This window comes from Coffea arabica, chromosome 3c (genome assembly GCF_036785885.1).
Source record: "Coffea arabica cultivar ET-39 chromosome 3c, Coffea Arabica ET-39 HiFi, whole genome shotgun sequence".
Taxonomy (NCBI): domain Eukaryota; kingdom Viridiplantae; phylum Streptophyta; class Magnoliopsida; order Gentianales; family Rubiaceae; genus Coffea; species Coffea arabica.
The window spans coordinates 19,684,396-19,705,605 of record NC_092314.1 but is presented as its reverse complement, the minus strand read 5'-3'; the positions used below and the strand labels follow the sequence as shown (position 1 = coordinate 19,705,605).

At 36.1% G+C, this 21,210-nt stretch overlaps 1 protein-coding gene and 1 long non-coding RNA gene across 2 annotated transcripts; both read left to right on the top strand.

Moving 5' to 3' along the window:
- Positions 1 to 7,743: 7,743 nt before the first annotated feature.
- Positions 7,744 to 12,121, top strand: LOC140038081 (uncharacterized). Its single transcript, XR_011841892.1, has 3 exons — positions 7,744 to 8,217; positions 10,532 to 10,587; positions 11,324 to 12,121. It is a non-coding gene; the product is annotated as an uncharacterized lncRNA (long non-coding RNA).
- A 6,150-nt stretch (positions 12,122 to 18,271) lies between these two features.
- LOC113734866 (tetrapyrrole-binding protein, chloroplastic) lies at positions 18,272 to 19,191 on the top strand. Its single transcript, XM_027261620.2, has one exon. The coding sequence runs from the start codon at positions 18,272 to 18,274 to the stop codon at positions 19,088 to 19,090; it is 819 nt and encodes a 272-aa protein (XP_027117421.2). The 3' UTR covers positions 19,091 to 19,191.
- Positions 19,192 to 21,210: the final 2,019 nt, after the last annotated feature.

Here is a 21,210-nt window from a genome sequence, read left to right as displayed (position 1 = left end):
TCTAATGGTACAAGAGTTATCTTTTTATTGGCCACTTATTGAAGCATAACTCAAGAAATCTTAGCACTAAGTGAAAACAGTCATAGAAATATGTTTTTAAATTGCTATTCATGAGAGTTATTGTGAGGGCTCAAAAATTAATCTATACATATTCATAATTTTATCTAGAAAACTAAGTGTGTTACATTTACCTTATTATTGATTGATTTATGTATTTAATTGCTTTCCTTATAATTTAGGTGCATAAGAGTACTTTTTTTTAAAATAATACTCTTTTTAATACTTAAATTTTATTAAATTGTGCAAAATAAAAGTGGTACAAATTTCCAGCTAAGCTAAAGCAGTTTTCTACGAAAATTAGGGAAACCTAAACTGTCCATGGTACTCTCCCCATGGACAGTAACTGACAAAGCGTGAAAGTCTTCAAAAAACCCTCTTGCTCCATATTTGCACCCTGGTTAGCTAGATAATCAGCGGGTTTGTTCGCCTCTCTATAGCAATGGGTTATCTCACGAAAATGTTGCTTGAAACTGAGCAATTCATCCACCTCCCGTTGCGGCCTCCAAGGGCAACCATGTGTCCCTTGCAGTATCTGCACCAAGACAAGTGAGTCAGATTCGACATGCAACTCTTGTAATCCTCGAGCAACACATAGTGTGACAGCCCCACCTTTCCCTAGGGCGAACCCTAGAGTATCAACGGACTGCCTGCCCAACTCTCGCCGGGGCTCAGTCGATCAAAGTACTAATAACTCAAATGAAGCAGAGGAAATATCTTCCATGCTTTGGAGCGTAGCCCTAAATAAAACATAATCACTTCACCAACAATCCAAAAGCTTAGTATACATATAGCCAAATGTCAACTTACCACCCCACACATAAACTCCCCAATTTAAAGAGTACTTACCTTACTTGCAAAGTGCTCAAATCACCAAGAAATCCACCAAAGTAGAGGCTTCAAGGTTTGATTCACCACTAGAACCAAAGAGAGTTTGTTTACAAACCCTAAATTTCTCTCTTTTGGATTTTTGCCCTTGATTTGTTTAGGTAAGAAAACCTTGTTTATGGAGCTCTCTCTCTCTCTCTTAAAAGAATTTCGCCTTCGAAATTCTCAACTTGATTACTGAGTAGTTCAAAATATTTTCGGTGAATATCCTTTTTACCTCTCTCGAGTCCTGCGAGTACATGCTTTAGTAAAAGACCAGCAATACAAAGCCGCATTATGTAGGAATTGAGGCTCCAAATCTTTATTTAGAACATGTATCAATTTACAAGTTTCATACTCGTATAACCTATCAAAATATAATACTAGCTTGTTCCAATCGAGGAATAATCCTCATGTCCTTACTAACTTTTTGAATATACTTGTACAATCCATTTTTGAATAACTTTTGTATGCCACTTTGGATTGTATATGCTTAATTCCAACATGTAAATATTTGCTTGATGGTTGGTTGGGTTTTGACGTGTCTGTTACTATTCATGGCCGACTCCGATTTCATTTTTTTTTATTTGGACATTTTGACTTGTTTACGCACGTTAGTATGTTCCGGAACGTCTTAGATCGATGTGAACTGAACCGTTAGTCCTGGCGAGAGTTGGGCAGGTAGTCCGCTAACCCCTTTGGTTCACCTTAGGGGAAGGTAGGGCTGTCACACATAGCCACACCCCAAAGAGCATGGCCTTGAACTCCGCGTGTAAACTGGTCAAGGACCCAAAAAAACAGGAATAACCGACGATGATTCTCCCTTCCCAATCTCACACAACTCCTCCACCCCCGCTCACTCCCGGGTTCCCCCTAGCACAACCATCCGAATTCAACTTATACCCTGCCCTAGGAGCCGACCATGTAATCGGTAAAATGGAAACCCATCTTTTCAAACCAACTAACAAAGAGTAAAGAACATCCCAAGAGACGAAAAAACATGCTATCTCTGAAAAATTACAATGCAGTAAATCACACAGTTGTTGAAAAACCTGATCTGCCACTTCCGCCTACCCCACCTTCTTTCCATCAAAAACTCCCCTATTTCTCGTTTTCCATAACTCCCAGAAGATAAGCATAGGTAACGTATGATAAACAAACTTGAGGAACACGTTGTGCCCCTTATACAACCACCACCGTAACACCACGTGTCTCAACATGGACACCATTGCCAAATCTCCTAGACCGCCCTCAAATCTACCCTAGACTGCCTTAGCTAAATCCCTGTACAAAATATGTGATTAGCCTCCTCCTTTGCTAGCTCAGAATAATAATGACACTTAGACGGATCCTATACCCCAAATCCACACAGCAGGTCCATCAGGGGAAGACACAATCATAGCAATCATAGCATAAAGAAGGAGACTTTGATAGGACACCCCTTCAACCACACGTGCGAAACCACCCAAGAACAATTAGAAGCCTACGAAACAAGCGAGTAAGCCGAAGAAATCGAGAATGCACCATCCTGCATCAAAGCCCACACCATCCTATCAGAACTACGAGCGGATGGGGGGGACCTTCACCACTTGCATAACCAACTCAGGCCCTAGAATCTGTTGAAGGAGCCGTATATTCCATTGTGCCTGAGAGACAAAATCCGACACAACATGCTCATGAAAAATTTCCACCTGCTGACAGATAACTCCAGTTTCCAGCCAATTGTCATGCCAGAAATCCATCTATCCCTTACCGAGGACCCAGCAAATGTGCTCCTCTGCCAATTGTTGGATCGAACATAACCTCCTCCAAATGTAAGTAAGCAAAGAACTCTCTTCTGCCAAGGGTGCACTCATCTACTATATTTGGCTGCTAAAAATTCAGCCCATAGCGATCTCCTCTGCTGAAAGTTCCATCAAATCTTAATGGAAAACGCATCATATACCTTCGCCATGCTACAGACTCCAATCCCACCCTCATGCTGCGGGCGGCACAACTCTCCCCAACTTATCCAATGGAACTTATGGCCCATATCCGTCGAACTCCACAAAAAGTCTGCCATCACCCTTTCTAAGGAAGCAATAACTCCCTTCGAAAGCGATGCCACTGCTAATAGGTGGATTGGCATTGAAGACAGAACACTCTTTAATGGCACAATTTTTCCCCCAATGGTGAGGACTCGATTCTTCCATGATAGGATTCTGGATGTTACAACGTCGCAGAGCTCGGCAAAATAATGCATCCTCCTCCTTCCAATATAAAGAGGACAGCCAAGATATTTGATTGAAAAAATTTGTACGAGAAGCTGGTTACCATTCCAATCATTGCACGTCGTTGCAAAGGTAAGGTGGGATGTACCAAAAAATAACTCTTCTGACAATTAACTCGCTGCTCGGAAACTGCACAGTATCCATCCACTACTCTTTTGACCAACGTTACTGAAGCCTTAAGGCCGCTAGTGAAAATAACCATGTCATCAGCATAGGCCAAATGCGTGACCATAGGGCAGCCTCTTGGGACTTTGAATGGTCTGAATCGTCGATGCTCTGCCAACGCATTGAGCGAACGAGACAAGACCTCTGCTCCAATAGCGAACAAAGCCGGCGAAATTGGGTTACCTTGTCTCAAACCCCATGAGGACTTAAAGAAACCGTGAGGCAAGCCATTCACAATGACAAAAAACCAAACATTCAATTTCAGTCTCTACACCATATCAATCCAAACTTCACTAAACCCAAACAGACGAAGCACTTGTATAAAAAACAACCAAGACACCCTATCATACGCCTTCATCATGTCCAACTTGAGTATCACATTCCCTCTCCGACTAGGCTTTTTAATATCACTCAACAATTTTTGAGTTGATAGAAAATTGTCCGCCATTTGTCTCCTTTGCACAAAATCACTCTGCTGTGGTTAGATAATCCGAGGAAGAACCTTAACCAAGTGGGAGAATAAAATCTTGGAGATGACTTTGTTGATAAAATTGCATAAACTTATCGGGCGGTATTGTGTGAAGTCTTGTGGACATTGAACCTTGGGAAGTAAAACAATTGCAGTAGTTAAGACACTTCTTAGCAACGTCGCGCCACAAAAGAAACTCACGATAGCCCTGTGAACATGCTCAGCAACCACCTCCCATGCAAACGTGAAAAACTTCCCCGTGAAACCATCCGGACCCGCAGCACTCTCCCCATCCATTGAAAAAATGACTTCCTTCGCTTCCTGCATCGATGGAACCTCGGTCAACATCTCATTATCCTGCTCAGTGATCAACCTTGGAATAATCTCTAGCATGTTATTCAAGGACTGTCCCTCCTCATCTGTAAACAACTCCTGGAAGAACGAAACGGCCTCATTTCAAATACTCGACTTGTCAGCCACCCAGTCACCATTTGTCTTCCTAATTCTATGAATCACTGACTTTTTTCTCCTCTTGGTCACCACAGCGTGGAAAAATTTTGTATTCTTGTCCCCATCTGAGAGCCATTTGACACGAGCCTTCTACCTCCAGAACTCTTCCTCAACCACCAATGTGTGTTTCAATCTTGCATGTGCCTCTTGTAGAGTCACCAATGACCTTTCTGACGGATGGTTATCATGATCTATTTTAGCTTACAGCACCCTCTGCTCCGCCGTCCGAATCGCCAAGAAGATGTCACAAACAGATTCCCTCAACCATAGTCGAAGTGCATGTTTAACCTTTCGCAGCTTAGCCGACAAAACCTGGAGAGGCGAACCAGGAAAGGAAATACACCAACTCCCCTTAATCACATCCAGGAAACCTGGCTTCATCGTCCAAACATTCAGGAATCGGAGTGGCCGCGACTTGTCATCCAATCTCGTTGATGCCGATATCATAAGAGGGGCATGATTAGAAGGGTCTCTCCCCAAGTGCTGAACTAAAATAGAACTCTCCATAAGCATAGTAGCCGAGTTGAGCAAAAGTCTGTCTAGCCGCTTCCAGACTCTCAATATACCCTGCCAATTGTTACACCATATATACCTAGACCCCGAGAACCCAGCATCCCCAACTTCCGCCAATGACATAAAATGTGATAATTCAACCCCCTCAACATGTCTAAAAGGTAGGCCACCCCATTTTTCCTCTGCATTTAAAATAACATTAAAATCCCCCACAAGAAACCATGGTTTAATATCGCATGAATTTTAGCTATTACCCCACAAGAATCCTTTGTCTTGCAACCGAGAGAGAGAGGGAGAGATTTAGCTCCATTTTTTCTTTTCACTTCAAGACAAGATACAGAATTGAGAGTGAGGGAGAGATTGCAACTTCTTTGTGTCCAAACCAGCTGCATTGGTGCATTTTATCCTTGGAGAAACTGAGAGGGAAGGGAGTAAAGCTGTGTGTGCATTTCCAGCTTCTATTTGCAAGGGAAAAGAGGTAAAATTTTGCTAAGCACACCCTCCATTCTCTCAATATACTTAGATACTTGTTGCATGTTGGATTTGAGTTAAGGAAAGAGAGTTTTGCTGAAGAAAAACCTTGCTTAAGAACTGATTTCTTGCTGGAAATTTCCAGCTTTGGCTAAGAGGAAGGGAGCTTAGTTTCACATCTTTTTATTCGAATTTTTGGAGGAATTTTTACTAAGAACACATGATATATGTCTTATCTCTTGCTTGATATGATATATAGTATGCTTTACCTTTGAATCTAGTGGAAAGTTGGTGACTTTGGATGAAAAATTTGAAGAAACTTGTTGGAAATTTATGCTAGAACCCTAAGGGGAGAAGCTGGGATTTTTTCAGCTTTATCACTTTGGTTGTAATCTTGGCTCCTTATACCTTCTAACAATTTAATCTTAGCATGCATGTGGTATTCTACTTGATTTAAACACGAAAATTTGGTGAATTTTACAAGAAAAGTAAAAAGTGAAATTTCTGGAATTTTTCACAGCTTATTACCGAACCTTGAAGCTGATTATTTTGCAGCATGTAGCTTTGAATCTTGATAGATTTTGGTATATTATTGCTTTACACATGTTTTACTATATATATCGTGGTTTGCATGTTGAATTTCTTGGGTTAAAAGTGAGATAAATGTATGAGATTCATAGGAGAGGTAAGCTGATTTGTTTCACCAAAAATTGAGTATAGGTTAAGCACTCTTGAAACTATAATTGGTGGCTGGAAATCATCATGCATATAGGAATTTTCCTAAGATTTATACCAAATGAATAGTTAAATAATTATGGTAATTATAACTTGTCTCAGGAGGCAATAAGGTGCAAGAAGGAAACCCCAAAGCCAAGGTGTAAATTGTTCACTTAAGGTGAGTGTTCCTTATATGCGTTTATGACTAAATATCTGCATTGGTTTGGTACTTGTTGCCTACTTGTTCGCTTGGTGATTGTTGGAAAGTAATGATGAAAATTGTTAGATGTGCCTAATTGCCATGCTGGTACTTAAACTTGAGTTACTTACTGCATTATGGTTGATAGACGAGCGCGTATTTTATCGCACTTTACCTAATCAAATTTGAGATTTCTATGGCCTTAATTGTTGGACTAAATGTGCATGATTGTAAGTCGTATGTGTATGTTATCATATCTGTTGAATTGGACCCCAAAACCCTTCATTAGTCGACCTATTCAAGCCAACGGCGGGCTCGGTCGGTTAGGTTAGCAACCTTGGGTAAATGTGTGGTATACTCGAGTATTACCTTGTAGTACAATGACTATTGAAATGACTATTAATTGAAGGGAATTATTTATTGGTTTGGAGGATATAAGGGGGTGATTTTGGCAGAGTGTGCAGTGATATTGTGAGAACCATGAAAAATGGATATATAAACTAGTGCATATTTCATTTGTATTTCTTTTATTCTTGGATAATTTTTTTTTAGTATTACTTTTAATTGTTCGCAATGAAGTACGTAAAAATAGGTTTACGTGAAAGATAATATAATTTTCCAAAGTTATGAAATTTCTTGGTTTTATTTGACTAAATTAATATCTTTAGGGTTGGAATAATTTTTCGCCTTAAAATAAAATGTTAGAATACTTAATTCCTTTATGCTAAATTAATGAAAATTGAATCGTTGGATTTACTATCTTAAAATAAATTATTTAAAGCCCTATGATTAATTCCAATTAGTTCCTAATGGTAAATGTTGATAAAAATTTCCGCGTTAAGATAAAAACCAATGAATTTTAGATAATTATGATTCCAATATACTAAACTTATTTAAGGCGTGAAAATTCAATAAATATATCCTTATCTTTATTTGTTTTCAAATAAGTGCGTAAGAATAATTTTTATGTGCAAATTGACACCTTGGATTAAATTATTATTTCACTTGACTTTATATTACTAAATCGATAAATTTCAAGTTAGATTAACTCTACTTCTTGAGAAATAATAATTGGAAAATCTAATAACTAATTTAATCGCTAAATAATATAAGAATTTCTAGGAACCTTAATATTCAAGTTTAATCGATAATTATTCGATGAAAATGGTTTAGGTATATTAGGGTATAATTGGGCGTTCAAATCACACTTGAGGATAATTTTTAGAATTAAGTGGAGTTGAGAAATTAAGTTGAGATTGGGGAGCAAAGTGAAAAGACTAAAATACCCTTACCTCACCTTTCCATGCAAACCAAACAAGACGTCTAATCGCAAATCAAATCACATTTGTTATTACCAGTTCGATACGCAACCAATTGTTATACGAAAACGATTCTTACACGAAACCTCTATTCCTTAAACAACGGCACCACCAAACCATCCTGTCTATCTCACGGCTAAAACCACAAAAACCATTCACTCTAATTCACATTTCATATCACAAATACAAACCGCAACTTCCTTTCTTCTCTGCACAAGTAAACCACAAACCGCTTCCTCTCTTGATACCGAGACACCACCATCACCAAGTCTCATTTTCTTCTCTGCACACTCCACCGAAACCACTGCAATTTCTCTCCACAAATGCGCCTCACCTCTTCCTCTGCATTCGACCAAGAGCATCCGAGAGAGAGAGCCACCTGGTGAGCTGCATCCGTGAGCTAGGAAGGAGGGAACGTGAGCTGCCAGAAATTTTCTGGTTCTGCCGTGGGTTGGAGTGAAGCCAGGAAGGAAATTTGCAGGAAGCTTCACCATTCTGTACCTTCATCCCCACCAATTCCAACCAACCGAACTCAAATCTACCAGCTACAACCAATTCCAGCCGCAACTTAGAAGCCAGGAACCACCGACTGCACTTGAAGCCGTGAGCAAGGAAGAAATTTCTGGAAATTTTCGTGTGAAGGATTAGCTGCTATCTGAGGTAATTTTTGGTCTTATTAGGTTGATTATTAGTTGAGCAAGCTACATCTGAGCTTGCATGTAGGGATTAGGCAATCGGATGCTGAAATCAAACCATTAGGAAAAATTTCTGTTTTGATGAAATGTTGCTACCGAGACTTTGAGGAGATAATGCAGCTCCATTTGTGTTTGTCTGTGGCATCTGAACACCTAAGTGCCTTTAGCTGAGTGAAGACTTGAAGATTTAGACCATGCATGCTGAATTGTGCATTCGGATGATGTATTAAAGCAGAGAAAAATTTCTGGTTTGGTTAAGAAAATTTCTGCCGAGAGCTTAGCTTGATTATTGCAGCCTAATTTGGTTCAATTTTGTTGTTGTTGTTGTTGTTGTTGTTGTTTAAGCTTATAACCATAATTAGATGGTTAATAACAAGTTAATTAGGCTCTGCATGCAGCTAATTAGTTAGTTTAAAACAGAAAAAAAAAATAAATAAATAAAATAAAAAAAATGAAATCTGTTACATGCATGTTCACCGAAGCTAGCTGAACAGAATTTCTGGAAATTTTGGGATTTGCAGCTGTTGTTTAAGTTAAATTTTGAATTGGAATATTAATTAGCTAGATGAGTTTTTGTATGACTAATTTGGATGTCTAAAACCAGGTTTTAGCCGAGGAAAAGTTGGATTTATAAACACATAGGTGCTGGAAAAATTCTGGATAGCCGAGAGGTTGGATCAGAAATTTTCAGTTTGTTTTTTTTTTGGATTTTAACCTATTTCTGGATTTTTCCTTGGATTATAATGGTTTAGAAATACAGAGGAGTTGTAAGTTTTAAGTTGTGTAAGTTGGTTAACAATGAAATATTTGATAAATTGAAGATGGAACCAGAAAATGTTGGGTTATACCTGTTGGAAATTCTTGTGTGATAGCCAAAGGGTGAGTTGGAACCTTAACTTGATTTTTAAATTGTTCCTTGAAACTTGATGGATGGAAATGCCTGGAAAATGTTGTTTTGGAGTTCTATAAGAAGTGTATGGATGGTTTAAATAAAAACAGGTTGGTGTTAAAAGAGAAAAGGAGTTTTCACAAGTGAAAAATTGAAATTTCAGATTTTCGGATGTCCCTGACCAGTCCCAGTAAACTGTTTATATCTTGATGTAGGAAAATCCGTTTAAGGCGCCGTCAGTGGCATTTGAAACTAGAATCATAGGCCTTTGTCCTGTAGAAATTTCGTATTTTTCCTCCAGGTGTACTGCTGTCTGTGAATCCTTGAAGTAGACTGTTTTAGTAGGAATGTCCTGTTCTTCGTGAAACTAAATTTTGATTTGGTTTGATCTTGTAGCTTACTTGTGGTTTAAATTCTGGATTAAATTGTGGTTGGAAGTAATTGCTGTTGTCAAGGGCTAATGATTGATGAAGCCCTTGGCCATTTGAATGACTTTATAAGTACTATTGGGTGATAAAAGTTAATTGCTGGAATGTCTGAAGGCCGTACTTTTATTTTTTTTTATTTGTTCATGATGAGCTTGCTGAAACCAAGTGCTAATGATTGATGAAGCCTTGGTCATTCATTTTATTTTTATCAATAATACATTTGTTGAACTCTAGGGCTAATGATTGACGAAGCCCTAGTAATTTGCTATGTGATTTTGCCATATTTTGAACCATAATATGACTTCGAAACGGAATCGGAGCTGTGGAAGTCGTTTCTACCTTGCGAACTCGAGTAACTGTGATCTAAGTAATCAAAAATATTTTCCAGCTAGTATTATATTATAAAACTCAATATCGAGTGTCTTGCCTAAAAAAAAAAAACTTTCCAAACCGATAATTCCAAATACCTCAAACTAGGCTTGATAGCTATAGTAAATAAGTTCCATAGCTTTTGAAAACCCTAAGTCTTATTTTATTCCTTTTCTTTTCTTTAAGTTTGGCTAGTTCACTATAGAAAAAGTTTCAAAATACGAGTTTTACTAATTTTAGTGAAAAGCCTGGGAAACTTGCTCGGCAAGAAACCCTATTTTAGGAAAAATAGTTTTTAGGGATAATTTTTGCAAATGCCGTAACTTTTAAGAAATGTTCAAAGTAACTTTCTAACATTGTTATTTAGAGGTTTGTCGACTTATTCAAAGAAAATAATACTAGTTACCCCTTTTATAAGAAAAGTAACTCAAGGAAAACTATAGGAAATATTTCTTCTACTTTTGTCAAGTTTTAATCTAAGGGACTCTTGATTTTTCTAAGGGAAAGTAAATTAATAGTATATTAGATATACTTCAATGTCTATAAGCTTAAAAACTGAGTAGAAACTCATAGTTTCAAATTTTGGTTTTTAGGATACTGCGAGGACGCGGAATTTGATTTCCAACTTGATATCTGAACTCCACTCTTGGTGAGTGTCCCTACTTGTTCTATGCCTAACCGTTTAAAGTGCTTTCTTGACTTGTTATGTGATAAGTTGAAAAAAAAAATTGGTTTCTGATCCATCGAAGTGAGCTGTGTGTACTTTATCACACTAGCCGTTCGAGTGGTGACTTGTGCAAAATATTTTCTCCTAAATCCTTGTTTCAAAATGGAGTTGCGTCGTTGGGTGAATCCCTCGACTCTTGTATCCAACTACCATGAATCTAAATGTAGTTACGTCGTTGGGAGAATCCCTCGACGCTTGAATCTAACTGCAATAAGTCTTTGGGTGAATCCCTCGACGCTTGAATCTGATTGCAATCACGTCATTGGGTGAATTACTCGATGCTTGAATCTGATTGCAATCACGTCATTGGGTGAATCTCTCGACCAATCATCTACGGGTATATCTCGAGTATACTGCGTTCTTAGTCGAAGAACGGGCCCGGGACAGGGGTATGAATGGTGTCGGGTTAGGTATCAAAATGAGACGCTCTACATGGATTATAAGTAGTGAGAGTTGACGGAGGGTCAACTACGATAAATGGTGATCAAGCGAGGAAAATGGCTCCCGAGAGCCCCCGTATCCTACCTTGTACTGTTATACGCTTTCCTAACTGTTTAAAGTGGTTCAGTTATTAATCGCTGTTTGAAATTATGTGATTGCATGTTTTGGGGCACCACTGAGTTTTAGCTCACCCCACGTTTATTGTTTTCCTTAACAGGTTCTGGAAACTGAAAGCTGGATGCTTACTTATGTTTTTCTTTTGGACTGTATTTGAATACTATAACTTATTCTGTGGGCTGTAATGTGTTATTAGGGATAATGTATTTTCCTTTTGGATTGCCACTTGAAGCTGGAAATGTGTAAACCCTAATTAGATTACTTGGCTTGTAAGTTTGTATTATGGATTTATGTATTTATCTACCTGGTTTGGTACGACTTTATACTTCGGTACGTAGCACGTAGGTCGTTTAAGGGCCTCGACTGGTTATTTTTATCATTGCTATCTCTGAAGTTAATGTGGTTTTAGGTATGATTCTATTCGGGAAAAATTGTTTTGTAATAGATTAGTTATTCTTCGAAAGGTTTTGGGTTAGATTGCTTGCGTGAAACCTGGCGAGAGCTGGGCAGACGGCCCGCCAACCCTTTGGTTCACTTTAGGGGGAAGTGGGGTCGCCACAGGTATTGAAATTACTTCCAGAGAGAGCTTGTACATTTTATATTGAATAAGTTATTATATCGTGAATTGTATAGTGTTTTGACCTGAATTGAAATGTTTATTAAATATGTTATATTGGTTATTGATTGTTTCTTTTAGGACCTCATTGGGCATAAATTCAACCCTTTAGTTTGTTTTCCTTATAGGGTATGAGGGCGGAAGGAATAGAGATTAGCGAGCCTGATCTTGAAGTTCTACTTTGTATCTTTTGCAGACAATCTTGTATTTTGAGAATTAGTAAATAAACTCATACTCTAATCTTATTGGGTTGTTGTACATAAGTGTGAATGTCATGATTAATTGATAGAGTAAATATTACTTTTGGGAGTTCATTGCAGTGAATTCTGGCCAGAGTCGGGCAGGTGGTCCACTAAGGCCTAGGCACCGTCTTAAGATGAGATGGGGTAGTCACAATTATATTTTGGTTTGGTAAGAAAAAAATTATCATTAATCATATTATAGTTGCCACATATTTCATACTTCAGAGTAATGCGAGATAAATATGGTAAGGGATAGAGAACATGAAAGGAACATGGTAAGGGATATTAATTACATGGTGAACATGTAAGGAATTGTGAAGTTATCTAGTTGACTTTTGCATCGCTTGAGTGGTTATGATGCATTGCTACATGTTAATCTTGATCTATAAAACTAAGTTGATTGATTAGTTGAAACAATGATAAATTCAAAAGAATTTAATATATCTAGCTCTTATTTATTTTGAGAGTTATAACTTATAGTTATTACCAACGTGTATAAGAACTTAACAGGTCCACATTAAGGGTTTCATTAGCAAAATTAAAAGGAATTCAAGTAAAGGCTTGAATGATAAGTTTTAATAAGTTATAGTTTAATTTGTGAGGGACTTACAATGTGAAAAGGTTAAGTCCTCAAAAATGAGAGTTATATTAGAAAATAGAAACTAAATTCTTTTGGAACCACTTTGTATTTCCTATAGGAAGTAGAGTATCTATTTATCTATATATAACCTTATAGTTTATGCTAACAAGATATAACATTAATTCAAGTTTTATAAGATTTTCTCAAAGACAGAGAAAAAAAAAAAGAAAAATTCGACAGAGCTATAAGACTACATGGAGTCTCTCTCGTCTCCTCTGGCCATCTTTGTAGTCCAACAAAACTAGGATTTATCTTCTTCGTAACTAACTTCTCATCTCATGGAACATAATAAAAAAAGATCTGCTTAAAAGAATAAAAATTATAAAATTTTCTCTATGCATTTATACAATTAGAAAATTGTTTCGGTCAATAGACACTTGAAGACTATTTTGTGGCTAATTAGGCTGTAGTAGTGTAGTGTGTAGATTACTGTGTGTGGTGTGTTAAAATTTGGTGACATATCTCATAAAATAATTACTTGGTGTTGCTAAAATTTGTATGATATTTGAGTTATAAGAGAGGAAGTCATCTCAGGGGACATAAAAAAAAAAGATCCTTATGTAAACAAATGGCAACCTTTAGTTGTAAGCTGCCCTGGTTGAGGGTTCCAAAAGTTATTCTTGTCCGGAATAGGCGAACCTAGAGAGATGGTGAATAGGTTGATATATAATTTTGGCTAAATTTAAGAACTTTTTCAGATTTGAAAAATTCCAATGAAATGGATTGAAAGTATTAAATCAAAACTGTCCCACTACGAAAATACCACAATGCAAACACTGACGTTATACCAAGTAACTTAAGTGAGCAAACAACATTAATAGAGATGCATGCAATAAAAGCAATAATGACTCTCAAAGTAAATTTGCAGCCAAATAAAAAAAAAAAGGGGGATAATTTCACAAACCTCCCCTGAGGTTTCTGACTCTTGCACTGACACTCCCTAAGGTTTTAAAAATTTCACTAACCACCCTTACTTTTGAGATTTTGGTAACAATCCAGTCCAAATATGATTAAAATATTATTTTCATGAGTAAGATGAGATTTTTATTCCATGAATGCCCTCTTGGTCCATGTATTAGTAGAAGATTGCAAGTTATTAAAAAGTTGAAATGATTAGTAAAGTTGAGGGAATGTCAACATAATTCAAAAACTTTCAAACATCACATGGAAACATTAGCAATGTTTTAACAGCCATAGCAACGGCTACCTATAAGTTTTAATTGCCAGATTTTTTATTCAGCTGGAAGTGTATATAAACATCACAATTGCATCTACACCCTCAAGATTATGATTATGAGCAGCAAGGGTTTGGGTGCATACAAAGTTATTGTTTTGTGCTGCATTTAGAGTTCATAGTGAAAACATTTAGTAGAAAACCATAGGGGAGAATCATGGAATTCACCCTCATATGTCAACAACAAAATACAACTCTTACTTAATATAAGATTTAAAACAACACACCAATATTTATTTCAACTCTTAATATCTTTCTAATATCCCTTTCTCATAGTATAAATTTACACATAACAACAGGATACATGAAGAACAAGAATTTAGTTTTATTACCAACTAAAAAATCTACTGATCAAGCGAACACTTTGTCTCCTAGTAAGGGAGGTTAGTGAAATTTTTAAAACCTTGGGGGGTGTCAGTGCAAGTTTCAGAAACCTCAGGGGAGGTATGTGAAATTATCCCAAAAAAAGAGTAAACAAGGACAGAGATTTATAGTAGTTCGGCAGCGAAATAAAAAAAAAAAGAAGAATAAATCAGGACAGAGATTTATAGTATTTCGGCACTAAAGCCTAATACTCACTGTCAAAGGTCTTTCTCCTCTTTGGATTTTGAAACTAATAACCGTATTGATTAAGATCCATGCTGTTCTTCTTTACACCTATGGCAGCAACACAAATTAGCTTAATACAATATGCCTTTTCTTTTATGGTTCAAATGCAATTACTTCATCGAGATTTTTATTGTTTTCAGTAGCAACCTCGCTTTACTATATTTTTTGTCATGCTCAAACACAATCATTTTAACAACAAACCTAGTCTACGGAGTTCTTTGCCACCCGAGTAGCGCTGTCTTGCTTTGTCAGAAAACTCAAAAACTCTACCCGAACTCTTTCTATGGTTTGTAAAAGTAAGATAAAAACACTCAAAGGCTCAAAAGTTCTAGAAAGTTATTTTGAAAGAGATGCCACGGGACCTTTTAAAGAGAAGATGGATTATTCAATAAGACAAGTGTCACGATCCGAGTCCAAGAATTGGTCCAAACAACTTTTGGACCGAAATCCACTGGCCCAAAATGATTAACTCAAATTACTCAATAGCTTAAACACCAAGGTTTTATACTCATTCCATTCCCTTTCTAACCCTACACAGCATTTAGTTATTGCATTTCCTTGAATAGAGAACCATAATCCGTTGGCTCAAACAGAAGCCAATTTTGCTCCGATACCCTTACGACCCAGGTCTTGAAGCTGGACTAAACAATTTTTGGACCAAAACTCAATGGTTCAAATTGATTAATCCAAGTTGCTCAACAGTCCAAGCACCCAAGTTTTTATACACATTCCATTCCTTTCCTCAAATCGATGTGGGATATCTCAACCAGTATCCTTTTTAAAAGTGTGGTAAGAATTCATTTGGGTTAAAACAAGTATATGGCTGTTTCAGCCTGTTTGAGAAGAATGAAGTCCAGAATAGTTCAGCGAAGGATTTGGTCTTGAGTTTAAAAAATATTTGAACCTAGACACAAAAGTGTGCTAGAGAGAGTAATATTCAAAACACACCATGAATAGAATAGTTTGTGCTTATTTTCCTCATATACCTAATTTGACTGGTAGAGCTCAGATAGAAATTCCTTATGTAAAGAAAGTTCATGACTTGCAAAAATATTATCTGAATACACATGGGTCGTGACTTGACTCCAGTGCCACTTCATCATTTAATTTTCTCTTCTACTCCATTCACCACAAGACTTTAAAAGAACTTGGGTAACCAAGATTCACAAGTGATCTTCCACGTAAACAATCCTTGGTAAAATTATCAACACTCAAAAAACTCAATTAGTAGCAATGTTTACTACATCAAAAGTTAGTATGATTGAATTAACAACCAATTTTATAGCCTTTTTTTAGTTTAAGCCACGTGGACCACGTGCCATGGGACCATGGGCAGATACAATCGTTTCTGATAATTATGTGCATTTTGTATAGCGCGTAACTTTGTTTGTACATGATGTAACTTTAGAACAAAATTTTATGGATCTCACATTTGTTGTTAAAATCGAGATACAAGATGAAATCTGGACCTATAATATTTTTTGATCAAATCTTGACTGTGAACTGCTCAGGAACGATCCTTCTTATGACCGTCCCTGCCCTATATCCCATGCGATGCTAGTATATGGGTCCCACATGTTGACTCATTAACGTGTCATGCTATGATGACCTTGTAGTGCCATGTTATGATGGCATCCTGTCAGCATGACATGGCAATGCTAGGCTCTGATGGGGCGCACTTACTTCTTCAACCAATGTTCAAATTGCATCTTTAAAATTTTAATTATAATATTTGTTTTTTATGCTTTTTTGAATGGAACCTATTTCATTGTTATGAATTGTGTAAAAGTTGCACCCTCGTTAAAAAATTCACTTATTCATTTACCCATTTTCCAAGTTTTTCCCCTTTTAATTTTGTTATTCAAACCAAATAGACTTTAGTGCATTTTATGTTCCTTTGTTATTTCCTTTCATGCAAAGATTCTTCATTAATTCATCTGTTCTTTTCCTTCTTTTGTAATTTATCCATATAAAAAATTTAAGATATTCAAATTTTCAATCTAGTAAATCAAGTAAGATTGGCGCTAGAGCAACTTTCATTTAAAATACCCACAATACCCTTCACAAGTCTAACCCCATATAATAACACATATACATTGTCTCATATTCATCTAACCTAGTTAAAGGTTTGTTAATTGTCCATTTGACAACGAAGAGCTTGTATCCTCTATTCTTAATTAAAAATTTTCATTGTTTTTTCAGGTTTTCTTAACCCTTTTACATCCTAATCGGTAGTCTTTTTCTTCCCCTTTTTATTGAACATCTTAATTGGTTATAATTTTGAGAGGCTTTATTTTATTGAAGAAAAAAAAAAGAAATTAAAAATATTGAGACAGGGAAGGCTAAAGATGGAGGAGGATAGCTGTCTGATAAATAAGGGTGAGATGTACTAGAGAGGATTGACATTTCTATCCGACTTGTAGAGATAGAATTACTAAGAGAGAGATAATTAGGGGGAGAAACTGAATAAATCACAAACTAAAGATGTGGTGGGATCATGCAATTCAATTGATGAGATTGAGACTTTGACTCGTCAAGGGTAGTGTTGGTATTTAATTGAAAGTTGCTCTGGTAAAAAAATTCTTCTCTCGTAATATGGCCAGCTATCAAGTAAACTCTATGCCCTTTTCTTTTCTTCTTCTCGTAGTTGGTCAATTGGAAATTAATTATCTTCTAATCAGATCTGTCAAATCTCAAATATTCCTTATAATTTGACAATTGTAAACCAATTACATTTTTTCCTTCTTTGTAATGAAATTCATATGGGATCGATTTAAACAGCTCTTCGTTCTCTTTCATTTTGTAGATGTTCACTTATTATTTTTTTTCTTTTTTCTAAAATCAAATATTAGTAGATTTCTTAATTTGTCTTCTCTCCTCACATCATGTATCACCTTTTCATCATTGATTAAAGGTAGCAAAATTGAATTGCCCGGGTAGATTCAATGGAAAGTAGCCATCGGTTGGTGTTTGAGTTAACTATTTCCATTCCATCTAACTTCAATATCTGTTTTATATTTGGTGCAATATCTTGGATTTTAAAAGTTTGTTATTTTTCTATTTTTTATCAATTATATATAGAATTTTTCTAATGGTACCTAAGAAGCACTTAAAACGACACCTAAGTCACATCTAAGTTATCATATAAATATATACATTCATATTTATTGCATTTCCTGATTTGTGATACTTTTTTTTTGAGAATCTAATTACTTTTAATGAATACTTAATGAACGTCTATTAGCTAAACCGTTACAAGTATCTGATTTTTTGTTTTTTTTTTTTTTAAGAGAAAAAAGGACTCCCCATTAACTTGTGTACGGTAATAGTTTGCTTCTGCGTTTCCCTTTTACTTGTTTTTTCAGGTCACAATTCATCCTTTGATACCTTAGCATCAAGACATGGGAGCCAAATAAGTTAAAGTATTTTTGGAACTTTAATGACAGATTTTCATAAAGATAGAGTATCGTACCTCACCCCTTTCTAGCCAATCACATTCAAGCATTTTATTGCTCCTGATGACCCATTTGATTTCACAGCTCAGTTCTCACACACTTCTTATCTTTGGCCCAAATCCCCCTTTGTTATTTCTCCTACATTTGTCGTTCTTGATTCTCTTTGTTCTTTCAAGGCCCTCTTAAAAAACTTTTCTACCTCTCTCTTCACAGACGATCAAACAAACTCTCATCACAAACGATAAGTTGTTTATGGCCACTAACTATTTCAAGTCCATCCACCACCATCACCACCGTTCTCTACGGCGGCGCCACTCCATAGACTGCCCAAGAACCACTTTCTCCTCCACCTCCTCCTCCTTTTTCAAACCAACAACTACAAAAACCACCAACACCCTATCTCTTTCCCAGTCAATCTTCGCCACTTTTTCCCTATCATCCACCACTTCCACCTCCTCCACCACTCCTTCCACCTCACAAACCATCTCTTTTGACCTCCTTCAACAACATTTATCCTTGAAAGACTTCCGGCAAGCCGACGAAGAAACCCGCCGTCTCCTCATCATTCTAGCTGGTGAAGCAGCCCAGAAGCGTGGCTATGTTTTCTTCTCTGAAGTCCAGTTCATCTCTGAGGATGATCTCAGGACCATTGATGAACTGTGGAGAAAATACAGCAATGACAAGTATGGCTACAGCGTGCAGAAAAAGATATGGAATAAAGTGAGCAGAGACTTCACCAAATTCTTCCTCAAAGTTGGTTGGATGAAGAAGCTTGATACTGAGGTTCAGCAGTATAATTACAGGTCTTTTCCTAGTGAATTTATGTGGGAAATGAATGATGAAACTCCTGAGGGACATCTCCCATTGACTAATGCACTCAGAGGAACTCAGTTGCTGAATCGCATATTGAGCCATCCTGCTTTTGAAGGAGATGAAGAAGAAGGAGAAGAAGAAGAAGAAGAAGAAAAACCATTGACTCAAGAAAAAGGAGCAGAAAATGGAGGCCTGAGGAGTAGTAGTGCTATACCACCACTGAGCAAAAACATTTTCAAGCCAGATTACAGCTTTTAGATTTTTGTCAAGTTGTGCCAAGAAAGAAAAATTGAATCAACATACTGACAAATTTGTGAATTTATATATTAATATCATATTACATAGATGCATTGAAAACATCGATTGACTGGGATTGTTGTTTTTCTTAGTGTTCATTTTCTTTGGAATGACAAGTTTTTGTATAATTTTATGCTCCGGAACATAATGGGGGCAATCAACCAGTATAGGTTGATCGGAAATCTAAATTCAAATACAATCTAGTAGTACCTATAGATATATAAGAAATGTATTGAATCGATTCTTTTTAATAAATCGATTTAATCGCAACTTCGAATATGGAATTTGAATTCAAAATAGAACTATAATGAACATACGACTAACCATCATAACCCAATTAGCTCTTCAAATTTGTTATAATTGACGCGGCTTGATCTAGGTTGCTGAAACTTGTATATTTAGGGAAATTAAAATTTTTGTTCAAACTTTAATTTTTCATGTAGATTCTACATGACATTTGTCTGTAGAAATTGTAACGTTACTCTATATTTCTTAGAATCCAGGTACCTAAACAAAAATTTGATCATTAGGCAAATCAGTAACTGGCAGGATTGTACATTGTAATGTTATCGAATGAGGCAAGTATATTTTATTGCTTACATATCCAGAGGTTATTCTTAATTAATATTTGGGTTTGTGCATCTACAGCTACTCGTCGAACTGGAATTCCCGTGTCAAAATTTTGAAAATGTAAATTTAAATAGAAAAAATATATAAATGCAAAATATGACAATAATTATTAGTGTGAATTCATATCATAGATTATGCGTGATTTTCGTGTACTGATATCCACTTAACATTAGTGGGCACCCGTTAAAAAAAAAACCTTTAAATTTTTTTTGTCAGTCAAACATGAGTTGTATATACTACTCTCTTTTCAGGCATTTATTATGTGGAAATTGGAATGAGGTAATAGGAAGCTTAATAGTTTTGAGAGATTAGATCGACGGTTAGCGCTTCTTGTCTAATGTTCTTATAATCTTGTCAAATTTTCAACGGATTTACGTTCCACCATTATTCCTTCCACGAAGAAATTGTAAATGAACCATTCTTCTAATTTCTCTACATACATGCCTGACGTGATGTCCATTTTCCAACGTTAGAAATTACAAAAACAATTTTTTTTTTTTTTTTTTTTTGTAATTGCTCAATTGCATGTCAAGCTCATCCACCCTCCAATTTAGGAAACTAAGGAAACAATATATTTTCCCTTATGGTTAGACAAATTGATACATTAGTTACTTCTATTTTACAATAACATTATCATGGAGCTGATTTGGATGGCTTTTCATTCTCCTTCTTTTTGTAGGTTTTCATGACTTCTTAATTTTATTTACCTTCTTACTAAGATAATCACATAGTAGTAGGTTTCTTAATACACTTCCTTCTCGTTCAGAGGAGACTATCATAGGATAAGATTTATATGGAAATTATTCATCTGCTGTTCTTTGGTTTACCGTATTTACAGAATAAGATTGGATACTCCGGATGCACCACTTGACATTGTCACATGGTGCACTAATACTAATAATTTATCACTAGATAATTGTACTTTAGCTGCTTATATTTTGTCTAGGAGGTAGAAGACAATACATGATTCATCGCTATTATTTGACAATTTAATACTAGTACATCACGTACCATGTCACGTGATGCACATGAAGCATGTAATACCTTCTCCTTGAGTGATTTTCTCTCTATGTTTGTGTGCATAAGAAAGCGCCTTATTATACTTTAGTTCCGTAAATGCTGATTTGGACAAATTCTCCATGATTTTCTTCTTTTAAATTATATTTTTTTTACACAAATATTAAAATCCCACTCAATTAGCATTCTGATTTCTTAAGCTTAATTGAATATTTGTCTCCATGTTAGTTTTTTTTTTTTCTCAAAATTTTTATTCGTCAAACAAATCAAATTTTCATTGCACTTACACTTGGTCATTATTTCCTTGCATGAAATGATCTTCTTTATTTATTTCTCAGGTAAGAATTCCCCAGTAATAAAATATTAAACAAATTAGCTAAGTATCAACTATCAAGCTATCAACCAATAGTACCGAAACTAAGAAAATACCTGAT